Below are 13,416 nucleotides of genomic sequence, written 5' to 3'. Positions count from 1 at the left end.
TAAAATGACAACAAGTCAAAACTCATGAGATTGACGTATGGCAAAAATGAATTTCATTTATTATAGTAGAAGAGAAGATATAACCTAACTTAATCAGTTTTCACGTCATTAAATTGAAGTGACCATATTTAATAGAGAAATCTTCGGAAAAGTCCTTATATTTCATCCGAATTTATGAAAAAATCCCAAAATAAAATTGGTTTATGAAAATGTCCCGATTACCAGAAAAAATGACTATTTGACTCTTTTTTTCTGGTTTATCGGTTTCAATTATACCCGGTTTCATTAAAGTCTCATTATTTCACCATAATTTTCATTGAAGTCTCATTATTTTACCATAATTAGGACTTATTCGTAAATTATGGTAAAATAATAGGACTTTATTAAAACCGGGTAAGTAATGAAATCGGTAAACCGGGAAAATAGGGCCAAATCATCGTTTTTACCGGTATTTAGGACTTTTTCATAAATTAAGATAAAATATTGGAACTTTTCCGAAGATTTTCCTATTTGATATTTTAAAATCAAGTTAAATCGAGTATGGACCAACATTTGTTTAGAACATGGTATTGGAATCATGTTCTTTCAATATTTTTCATAATTAGTCATGGCCTTAGCCCAAGCCCATACACATTTTGAGGATAATCAACTTAAATCGTGAACAATCTTAAACTTCGACATTTAAACAATGTTTTAAAAATTGGGTTTTTAGTTGAACCGATCGGATGACCGGTCTAAACCGTCAGTTCAACGGTTTTCTTATCTTTTTTATGTTTCTTATTTTTTCCCTGCGTATTTATTATTATATAAAACTTAGAATTTAACATCCACACGTTCAAACAATAAAAATGTATATGAAAATTATTGTAGATGAATCCAAACACATTAAAAAAAAAACACATTGTCATAGGTTTTACATCAATCCACATACATCCAAAAAAACATAAAACATAATACCTAAACAAAAAATATAGTTTTTGCTTAAAAGTAACGCATCAAGATCAAATCAAATTATGGATCTTGAGACATTGGAGTGTTATACGCATCAATCTCACGATCGCTTAATAAATGAAATTCACTGTCAACTTCGTCATTATTAAAAACAGAGCCGGTTTCTTTTTCTACAATATAAAAAAAACAAGGTTAATGTCACGAAATAGCTTAATAATAAACTAAAATTATAACACTACATTAATATTTATGGCATAAAATGTCACCTTGTGTTTGAGCAGCCGGTTCATGCTCTTCTTCGTCAAGCATATTTTCTAAATCATTGTAATCAAGTTCTCCTTCCGGCTCTTTTTCAACCACCCAAAAATCCGTCTTGTCAATACATTCATAGTCAATAGGATAGTAAGACCTTAACCTTGAGTTTGCAAAATCATTCACAGAAAAAATTGTAAAAATAAAATGACATTGATATTAATTAAATATTTTATTATAATAAAACGTACCTATTTTTTAAACGCAAGTTGTTGTGCACAAATACAAGATCATTTAGTCTTTGATGTTCCAACCTATTCCTTTTTTTTGTTTGAATCATTTCATAGACACTCAAATTACGTTCACATCTGGAAGAAGATGCGGTTTGACTTAGTATTCTAATAGCAAACTTTTGTAATATTGGAGTATCTCCGCGAAATAATTTCCACCACTCATCTACAAATAAAATGGTAAGAAAAAAATATATTTCACAATAATATAGTTAATAATAGTATACAAAAGTTAAATGTTACGTGGATGGGTACTAGTACGAGAAGCAATGGAACTATATCTACCAAAAGTATATTCACTGTTACGAAACTTGCCTAGAGATAATGTGAGATCTAAAATGCTTGTACCGTAAAAATTCTTCTCAACCATATCAAGAACACCTTGAAACACCTCTCTCTTAGAACAAACATTCTCATGATTATACTGAAAAACTGGATTTAACCAATACGCTGCACAATGAATATTTTTTCTTAGCATTCTATCCTAATGACGATCAACTATATCAGTATAAGGCCTGTATAATTCTTTCTTCTTCTTAAATAATTCATTTACCCATCTTCTTGCCCGATACATTCCCTCATAAACATAACCCAATGCAGGTTTTTCATCTGAATCACATAACCGCAAAAGTCTTAACAAAGGATTCATCACTTATACCGTAATCAAACAATTTTTCCAAAAATTTTCATTCAAGACAATATCTTTACATTCAACCGCATTTTTCACTTTCTAACATCTTCTTAAAGTTGTTAGATATGACCATTGCTTGTAAATTGGCTTTATGGTCATACAAACTTTTCAATGCAATAAACGCAGTACCAAAACGGGTAGCACCTCGACGGATGATTTCTGTCCAACCATCTCTTTTTCTTAACCAATTCAAGGGCCACTTATGATTGTAAATAAAAACAATAACTCTGGATGCAAGAGTGACCAAACTTTTTACATTATCCGATTCCGAAACATCCTTTAATATAAGATTAAGACAATGTGTTGGACATGGAGACCAAGTATCTTTCACATAGGCTATTACCAGCAAGTTTGTATTTGGCAGCATTATCAGTAACAATCTGAACCACATTCTTGTGTCCTACCATTTCAACAATCTCAGCAAACAAATTACACAAATTTGAAGCGTTACTCTTTATATCAGATGCATCAACAGATTTAAGAAATGATATTCCTTTCGGACAATAAACCAATAAATTAATTAAATGGCGTTGCCTAGTATCCCTCCACCCATCACTCATAATTGTGCAACCACTTTCAATCCATTGACTTCTATATGAATCAATTAACAATGAAACGGACTTCTTTGCATCTGACAATAAATTGACCCTCAAAGCATGATAATTAGGTGCTTTATACCCATGACCAATACCCGCTATTTTATCTACCATGTGTTGAAAATAAGGAGAGTTACAAGCATTCATAGGTACACATGCATCATAGAACCACATCGCAATTGCTAAATCGACATCACGTATTTTTTTTGATTAGTTTGCATGGCAAATTTAATAGTGGGTTGAGAAGGATCATTTATACTTTTTGTGAAGAAAGGATGAAAATTTGATGTACCTTTCCGTTTTCCTTTTTTATTAGGTCGTGCTTTGACATCGCCACTAGCTTTGCGTTTTTCCCTTTGATTAGTTTGCATGGAAAATTTAATACTTTTTGTGAAGAAAGGATGAAAATTCCGTCTCTTCATCGTCATCCGAGATAGTAACATTGTTTATGCCATCACCACTAGCTTTGCATTTTTCCCTTTGTGTCGTTTCTTTCAAAAGACCTTGCATTAAGAAACGGACTTCTGGAGATACTTTAGTACAAGCTGATATGTCACCAATAACACTGACAAGATGTTTCTCAGCTCTGCTTATTCCACCACCACGCCAAATTTTTTGACAAAAATTACATATGTAACTCTTGTTTCCTTTTTCATCCTTAGCTAGAGTTATATTGTTCCCATGCTCTATCCATCTTCGCTCTTACATTTGATTGAACGGAAGGTTGTGATTGAGATTGTGTTTCCATTGGTTGTTTGTCTTTAGAATCCGTGTTGAACTATATTATTAGAACAATTTCAAAATCAGAATAACAAACATAAATAAACTAAAACTAAGACAGAGGAATCCTGGTCATATTCTTGTTGATATGATGGAAAAAAAATAGTTATTAATGAAAAGTAATGCCATCATATTGCAGTGGTAACAAAAAAATCAAATTCTTTGGCTAGACTATTTCAAGCTAGTGTTGCATATGGGTATTTTAATTGGAAGCCGAGACACACATGAAGTCTAAGGTATTCCCTCTCTTCTATTGGAATGTTTCTACAGGTAACAATTAGGACACCAATCACTTTTGCAAGGTTCAATTACTTATCGTGAAAGCTATGATATTGTTATTTGTTTGAAGAAGTATTGACATCTGGTTCCATATATTTTGTGCATATTTATCAATCATTTTAATAAAAATTATTTAATAGTAGTTTTAGAATAATTAGTCCAACAACCTCTAGGAAACAAAACATATATATTATAACTTTAAATATGATAGTTGCAACATCATTGGTCTTGAAAGAAACAAAACATATATGAATATAACGATTCATTACTTAACTTTATCATAATTTAAAAGACTAATAATTTTTTTCTAGAAACTATATATCATCTAACTCTACCTAACCATTATATTGTATGATAAGCTAAAAACAAAATTAAAACGAGCCTATTTCACATTCACATTATTATATACAACATTAGTGATTTGGAAAAATAAAAACTATTGGAATGAAGTAGATTTATTTTCAAGCAGGTAATTGTGGTTTTCTTGTTTACATATAACATTTAAACATACAAACTTGTAAGTGTTAACATTAAAAGTATTATACACATAATCGTACGTAACTAAATACATATAATCATGTGTGGTTATATGTATCTAATCACATTATGATTTATACGGACAAGATTCGTTTTGCATTCTCGATACAATAATTATTCTTATGTATTTAATCACATATGATTTTTAAACACATGATTCATTTTTGCGTTTTTTGATTCGATACTTGTTCATTGTCCATATATGATTATTATATGTGATTAAATACATAAAACCGCATGTGATTAAATACACTAGTTGTTCTTGTTTTTTTTGTATATAATCACATGTGATTATATGTATTTAATCACATATGATTTATATGGATAAAAGCGAATCATGTCCACATTAATCATATATTATTAATACATGAAAGAATTATTAAATCGACACGAAAGTAAATAATTTCTACGTAAATCATATGTGATTAAATACATGTGATTAAACCCACCACGTACCACCACCACCCACCACCCAAACACTACCACTACCACTACCACCTACCCACCCACCACCCACCAGCTACCACTACCCACCGAACACCACCCACCACCCAAGATTTGTTTTTGCATTCTCGATCCAATAATTTTTTCTAGTGTTTGGTGGGTGTTGGTGGAGGTGGTGGGTAGTAGGTGTTTGACTTAATCACATATGCTTATATTCATTAATCACATGTGATTATATGTAGTTAATCACATGTGATTAAGTACATGAGAAGAATTATTGAATTGAAAACACAAAAATGAATATTGTTCATATAAATCATATGTGATTGGATACATATAATCATAAGTGATTATATGTATCAAATCACATATGATTTATCTGGACAAGATTCATCTTCGCGTTTTTTATTCAATAATTATTCTTTATCCATTTTAATCATGATTAAATACATTTAATCTCATTTGATTATATATATATATATATATATATATATATAATCACATATAATCACATGTGATTATATGTATCCAATCACATATGATTTATGTGGATAATATTCATTATCATGTTCTCGATTCAATAATTATTCCTCGACAACTTTAATCATATGTGATTAAATACATCTAATCACATGTTATTATATGTAGCTAATCACATATGATTTATATGGACAAAAAAGAATCTTTTAAATATAAATCATATGTGATTAGATACATATAATCACATGTGATTATATACAATTGAACAAGCATTGAATAAAAAACATGAAAACAAATTTTTGTCCACATTAATCATATGTTATTAAATACATATAATCAGATATGATTAAATACATGAGAAAAATTATTGAATGAAAAACATGAAAATAAATCTTGTTTATGTAAATCATATGTGATTATATACATATAATCACATGTGCTTATATGTATTTAATCATATATGATTTATGTGATTAAACACAAAATGAAACATGATTTACGTGATTATATGCATTCAATCACATTTGGTTGTAGGTGGTAGGAGGTGGTGGTCTGGTGGAGAAGGGTGGTGGTGGGTTGTGGTGATGGGGATGTTGGTGGTAGGTGGTAGTAATGGTTGTGGGTGGTGGGTGATGGGGGTCATGGGTGATAGTTGGTTTATTGTAGTTGTGGGTGGTGATGGTGGTGATGAAAGATGGTAGGGGTGACAAGTGGTGGGTGGGTTGGTGGTGGTGTTGATGGGTGGGTGATGTAGGGTGGTTGTTGCATGTGTTAATGTTGGAAGTTATAGGTGGTGGTGGTAAGTGGTAAGTGGTGATGATGTTGGGGGTAGTGGTGGGTGAGTGGGTGGTTATGGTAGTGAGTGGTGATGGTGGGTCGTGGTGGGTGGTGGCGGGTGGTGAAGGCAGGCGATGATGGATGGTAGTGATGGGTAGTGGTGGGTGGTGGTTGGTGGTGGTGGTTGTGGATAGTGGTGATGGTGGTAATGGGGGGTGGTGGTGAGTAAGTGGTGGTGGTGGCGGTGATGGGTGGTGGAGGTCAGTGATGGTGATTGGTGGTAGCGATACATTGGTAGCAGAGGCGAGAAGTAGTTGGTGGTAGTGGCGATTGGTGGTGGTGGTAGCATGTGGTAGTTGGTGGTAATGACATGTAGTGATGATGATGGGGGTGGTGGTGGTAGTGGTGATGGGTGGTGGCGGGTGGTGTAAATGGGTGGTAGTGGCGGGTTGTGGTGACGGGTGGTGGTGGAGTCAGGTGGTGGTGGGGGGTGGTGATGGTGCTGGTGGGTAGCGGGGGTGATGGCAGTAGGTGGTGATGGCGAGTTGTTGGTGGTGGTAATGGGTTTTAGGTTGTGGTGATGGGTGGTGGGTGGTGGGTAGTGGTGGTGGGTGGTGGGTGTGGTGGTTGGTGGGTGGTGGGTTGTAGGTGGTGGTGAGTGTTGTTGGCTAATGAGTTTTTTTAATTGTTTTTAACTATTTTTTGATTTATATGAATATCATTTTATACATTTAATTTAAAAAAAATTGTATGGTCCAAATTTGTTCTCAAATATTTTCGTAATATGAAATGTTCTCAATCAAACGCTTCTCTCTCTCTCTCTCTCTCTCTCTCTCTCTCTCTATATATATATATATATATATATATATATATATATATATATATATATATATATATATATATATATATATATATATATATAATGTGATTTTCATCTACTTCAAGTTTAAATGTCGAAGTTTACGATTGTTCACGATTTAAATTGATTATCCTTAAAATGTGTATAGTCGAACCAACCAACTCTAATTTATGGCTTAAAAGCATTGAAAAACACTACTCTTTGATAAAAAAAAGGGCCATATAAAACTCTTACGTTATTGTTGAGTACATGTTTGGGTATTTCTTCATTTGCTATACAAGCCACGGAGGAGTCTGCCCAAGTTGCCGAGGACGATGGACACAACAATCACATGTTACATAGGAAATTAATAAGGACAAAGTTGAACAACTAGAAACACAAAAAACCCCTAAAATGCAACTATAATATCAAAACCTATCATTACAACTATAGTTATTCGTCATCATCACATCCAAAGTTAGTCCATAACTGCAACCAATTGAGTAGGCACACACAATTGGACGACAAGTCAGTATAAAAAGACAACCCAACCACGATTATTTCAAAATCAAGCTCATTCAGACAATCAACATAGCATTATTTGTGACAACTCAATAAAAAAATATTCTTTGTTTTTATATATGGTATACATAACCTAAATTATTCAGCTTCCACATAATTAAATTGAAGTTGCAATATTAATATCTTTATATCGGGTTAAATCGAATATCGACCATTATTTGTTCAAAATATGATGGTATTATGATCATCTTTTCTCAATATTTTACGGATAATCAACCTAAATCATAAACAATCCTCAACTTTGCCCTTTTATTTGTAGGTTATTTCAATAAAATCCCTTAAAATTTACAAAAAATGTTCGGTTATGCCCATTGTCCGTTCTTTTGTGCGTTAATGCCTCGTATTCAAAAAGATTTGTTTATTTTTACCCTTTACCCAAATTTTACCTTCTATATCAGGTGACCAAGCTTATGTGGCGTTGACATGGCTGCCATGTCAACGATACCTTCTATTGTGTTTTATTCAAAAATAGTTTAAAACAAATAGTGAAAACTACAAGTTTAGAAACGGAAACAATTTTATGTTTGAATAAACTAAAACCATTTTACCCACCAAGGATCATATTGCAAATCATGGAAACATTAAAAGTATCTTAGAAAGGAAAAGATTACAACCTTTGAAGTCTTTGATTCTCACATGAGATGGAAGTTGATAGAATGATGCATTAAACTCCAAAGAATAAGCTCTTTATAATGTATCCACTAAGCAAGGAAATACCCCCAAAGATACTAGTCCTACTTGTATATTAGTTGTTCTTAAGCCTTAGGAGTATACACCAAATATACCTTCAAAGGAGAACCAACTAATATCCTTTACCCTTCATTACTCAAATAAAAAAAATAGAACAGAGATAAGCTCTCATGCTCTTGGTTTTAAGGAGAAAGCAAGAGAAGAAGGATACAAAAAAACTAGCTAGTTTTTGCCTATCTCTCTTCTATATATACATGTAACGTCCCAAAAACATGATCCAAAAATTTCATTTTTAATTTAATTGAAAACAATATTCCAAACATTTCCATACATCCCGAATAAAATAAGTGTATCAAACATCATAAAAAAATCATAGTGAAATCTCAAATGCGGAATCCATATGGTGTGTGCGATGCAGTCAACCCGAGCTCTTTCTTTTAGAACCGGAAGTACCTAAAACATAAACTAAAAACCATAAGAAAAAAGATTAGTGAGTTCCTCAAAATACCATATACCATACATAAAACACATAACGGGCCCCACCCAAAGAGTATAACGATCCCCGCCTTAACTTGCATAACGGGACCTGCCCAATGAGTATAACGAGCCTCGTCCACATACAATTCATATCAAATAATAGCGTACAAGATAATCATTGGGTCCCGCCCAGAAAGCATACAAGCACATACACATACTAGTGTCACACATACAATGAGTATTCTAACATATCAAATCGTGAGTCGGCATTGGTGCCTTCGACCCGCTATACATGGTGAGGAAACTCAACTCAAATGTTGAATCTCGCTGAAGATCCCTAGCTGTTGTCCTGACGACTCCCCAAGCTATCAGTACAAAATAACACCTAATTAACAATGGGGTTCCAAACTATATCCAATAATCCATACTTAGGGTAAAATGACCGTTTTACCCCTGATCTACTTAACTAAAACTAAGGCCCAAATCCACAATCTAAAAGGCCCAAAACCAAATAATCCTTCATGGCCCATTTATGACCTAATTTTTGTAATTAGGCCCAATCCCTTAATGGGCCTTACCCTAAGCCCAATAACTTTTTCCAAGACCAAGACACTTGTCCTCAGAAGGCCTAACAAGAGCTCATAAACCTAAGCCCAATAGGAGGCCCAAACCCTTGGCCAAACTCGCAAAATCCCTCTGACTGAGTACACGGGGTGTACTCAGTTGTACACTAAACGTACTCGCTGCTTGGCTTATACACCTAACATACTCATCCATTAAGCCAACTTTTCCATTAAGCTCTTATTGCTTAAGTCCAAGGGTCCAAACCACATATCTGAGTCATAATCAATGTCTAGAACCATAAAGTCACTGACTTGGTGACTTTGCATGCCCCAAATGAGCCCAAACTCAAACTATAACATTCCACTTCCATTAAATGAACTCAAACTCATGCATGGGTGAGTTCCAACCCAAAATATGCTAACTTTAAGACTTAGAAACCTCAAAAACGTCAAGAGGGGAAACTGATAACTTCTGGTATTGCATCAAGCCACCAAAACTCACTCATGGGACCAAAAGTTAACCAAAATCAAGCTAAAACTAGATCTAAGCTATGACACGTCAAGTTCAGAAATTTATACCTCCAAAGAGTGCCAAATGATGATGATGTTCTAGATCTATAAGCTCTCACTCTTCCAATGAAGCTTCATGATGATCGTCTTCCTTCAAAATCACCAAAATACACCCAAAATGACCTTCTAAGCTCAAGAACACTCAGCAATGGAGTTAGGGTTTCGTGGAGGCTGATTAGGGACAAAAGAAAGGCTGATAGAAAAGATCTCTAGAACATAATGTTCTTTAAATAGTGCTGAAACCCTAAATATTAGGGTTTTAGGTCTGGACACATACGTCGTGTGTACCAACTTGTATGTTGCGCTTATGTGCATGGAATCCATGACTCACTTACTCGTGTACGCCCCGCGTACATTGGTGGGACCCCCCGTGTATGGCACCCCCAAGCCCAAAAGATTAAGTCCAAGATCATTAAATCCCAAAATCAAAATGAGTAACCTATTTAAATAATTAAATACCTTAGAATTACCGGGCATTACAATACTAAGACTTATGTACCAAGTATGGCCTCTAGTACCAAGCATGAGTGAAAGATATTAACCAAGAAGCAACCTTCTTCCCATTAAGAGGGACTTATGATTGTGAAATAAAAGTCAAAAATAAGTTTGTTTTTTCATTCCATTATTCCAACTAGATAGATACAGGTTCAAATTATGTAGTTACTCAAAGTGCCCATTTAATTTGTACATAACATATATATTCATACCTTTTGAATATAACTAGTGTTTGTTCTCTTTATTATTATTATTTCCTAGAAACAATAATTCCAAATATGACGGTAAAAATATTACTTTCATAAACTAATGTTTTTCTAATTAAATACACGTGTTGATTACATTTATTAATAATCAAATTACCATAATAAATAATCAGTTAGTAGTAACTTGCTATAAGGTGTGAGCCTACATGATCATATGTCATTTTCGATATCATTTTATAATGACTCATAGATATAAATATCTTTTAATCTCCCATTTTCACAGGACTCATCATAGATTGATATAGATGATGATGAACGTCTAGTAACATTTAACTACCCCCAATAACACATGGCGAAGAATGTCATTCATCAACATCCAATTACCAAAAGGTCAAAGCTATAATTGATGTATAAGGTAGGTTTATCAATTATCCCTTTGTTACTGACATTCGGTTAAACATGAGACTTGGATCACAATCAATCTCATTTGGTGTTCAAATTTGGGTAACATGCATTAGATGTCTAGCTCTCAACACATAAGAGGTACAAATCCCATCTTGACTACATAAGCCTCTTATAGTTTACAACACACCTGATAATGGATTTTATAACTGCCCAATTAAGGATAAGACGTCAAAGCATAACACTCCCTACACGTAAGTCCTTATATATATCTTAAGTATTAAGGATACAAAGATAATACTTTTTATCAAGTACCACTCATAACAACAATCTATGAGGTGATCTTGATGCAATTTGTCCAATACAGTTCTCTGACAAGTACCTATGAATTTTGGTTACAAACCAACTATGAACTTTTAGAACATTAAGATTATTCATGGATTAAACATGTTAATATATAACACAAACAATAATATTGTGAAGATCGTATACCAATATATCAAAGCAATATGATAGTTGTTTTTTTAATATTCCAATATCTAAATACTAAATCCAAAATCAAATCCTAACTCTAGAATAACAAAGTCTTATGGCTGATGTGTGACCATTCATACTTAACTTAAGAAAGACTTTATTAATGTAACATTTGCATTTCTAGTATTTTTCCTTTTGGCCCTTCATTTAAAAATCCTTTCAATTTGGTCCCTAGCCCAGTACGTTGGGTGTATTGACTCGTTAGATTGGTCGAGGAGGTACCCACGCATGCGGGGATATGTGGTGGTACGCGGGACGTACGGTCACCATGGCAAACCCTCATTTTTAGGGTTTGTGTCCTATTTAAACACCTTAAGACACTCATGGACCTTATTATGACCAGCCTCCACCTCTCCAAAACTTAATAACAAAACCCTAATTGCCTTTTGAGTGTTTTGAGCTTGAAAGTGAACTTTGAAGGTGTTTTTGGTGATATTGAAGGAAAAAGAACTCTTGGAAGTTGCATTGGTGTGGCTAGAGCTTGTGGATCCAGAATCATCACCGACTTGGAAAGCTTTTTGAAGTATAAAGTTCTTATCTTAATGGTTCATTTTGATATATTAATGCTTGTTTTTGTGCTTTTTATTGTCCTTTAAGTCATACATGAGAGTATGAGCTACTGCAGAAGCTAAGGATGGTAGATCTTAGCATTTTTGAAGTCAATTGTTCATAAAATGAAATCTTTATGTGTTATTTTGGACCATGCATGAGTTAGGGTTCTTATTATGGGTTTTATTGAGTATTGAGTCCCATTAAGACATGTAAAAGTGTAAACTTACCAACTTTACGTGTTAAGTCGTCATTTAGGATCAGATCCGAGTATTAGACATAGTGGCTTAACCAATTATGATCTTAATGGAAAAGTTGTGCATGATGGGGAGTACGTTGGGCGTACCCAGCTTGTATGCAACGTGTACTAGCCTAAAGAGGCATACACATAGCGTAAGTCTGAGTACACCGGGCGTACTCAACAGCCATTAACTTTTGTTGACTTTTGGATTTTAGGCCATAGATGGAATACTAGGGTTTTAGGCCTTGTTAGGCCACTAGTTTTTCTGACTTTGGGTCATTGTTAGGCTTTGGGCCTTCTTGTATTTGGGCCCATAATGGGTTTTGGGCATCATGTAGGAATTTGGGCCATATGGGGCTTTTGGGTGTCATTGGACGGGGCATGGTTATGGTTTATGACCTAATTATTAATTAGGGTATTATTTGATGATATTTAGTGCAGATGTTCCTAGATCAACAGTCCGAGCATTGATCTGGTTGTTCAACAGTTTGAGGTGAGTCTACTCCTAGTGCTTAGTGGATCTAAGGCACCAATGCCAACCCATGATTTATTATGATTAGGATGCTAGTTTTATGTGTGACTCTTGCATGTGTTGTATGTGATATGTATTCCCGGTGGGGTCCGATGCCAGACATGGCCTGATGAGTGTATTGTATGCTTTTTATCTTAGTGGTTCTTTCATGTATTTTATATGTCTGTATGAATGTCTGGCGGGGCCCGATGCCAGATGGGGCCTAATGAATGTGATGGGACGGGGCCCATCTCATGTTCCTGAAAGATCTGTTCTGAGCGTGGCCCGATGTCGGGCGGGGCCCGATGGTTTTCAGGCATGGACCATCGTATGTTGAGGTGTTTTGGGTAATTCACTAAGCTTCATGCTTATAGTTTTCAGTTTATGTTTCAGGTACTCCCAGATCGAAAGGAAAGAGCTCGAGGTGATCGCTTCACACACACACACACTATGATATCTGCTTTATATAACTTTTATGTATTGAGATGATTTATTGACATACTCTTATTTTCCTTTATGCTTTATGAACATGTTTGGTTGGTGGTTTTAATTATTATGAAAAATGAAAATTTTGGTCTTGAATTTTGGGACGTTACAAGTTGGTATCAGAGGCTTGGTTTGAGGGATTCAGAGATACTCTTGGGTGTGTCGGAACTCAAACTAAGGATTTTGTAGATTTTT

General features: G+C 34.3%; 1 protein-coding gene across 1 annotated transcript; it reads right to left on the bottom strand.

Moving 5' to 3' along the window:
* Positions 1 to 1,011: 1,011 nt before the first annotated feature.
* LOC145095592 (uncharacterized) lies at positions 1,012 to 2,894 on the bottom strand. The gene is made up of 6 exons (XM_079033444.1): positions 2,528 to 2,894; positions 1,986 to 2,102; positions 1,755 to 1,943; positions 1,455 to 1,659; positions 1,218 to 1,366; positions 1,012 to 1,121 (listed from the first exon to the last, which is right to left on the bottom strand). The coding sequence occupies exons 1-6, from the start codon at positions 2,892 to 2,894 to the stop codon at positions 1,012 to 1,014; spliced, it is 1,137 nt and encodes a 378-aa protein (XP_078889570.1).
* Positions 2,895 to 13,416: the final 10,522 nt, after the last annotated feature.

This window comes from Lactuca serriola, chromosome 3 (assembly GCF_051521515.1).
Source record: "Lactuca serriola cultivar US96UC23 chromosome 3, Lser_US96UC23_V15, whole genome shotgun sequence".
Taxonomy (NCBI): domain Eukaryota; kingdom Viridiplantae; phylum Streptophyta; class Magnoliopsida; order Asterales; family Asteraceae; genus Lactuca; species Lactuca serriola.
Note: the sequence above shows the minus strand (reverse complement) of the source record. Positions and strands in the feature narration are given on the sequence as shown.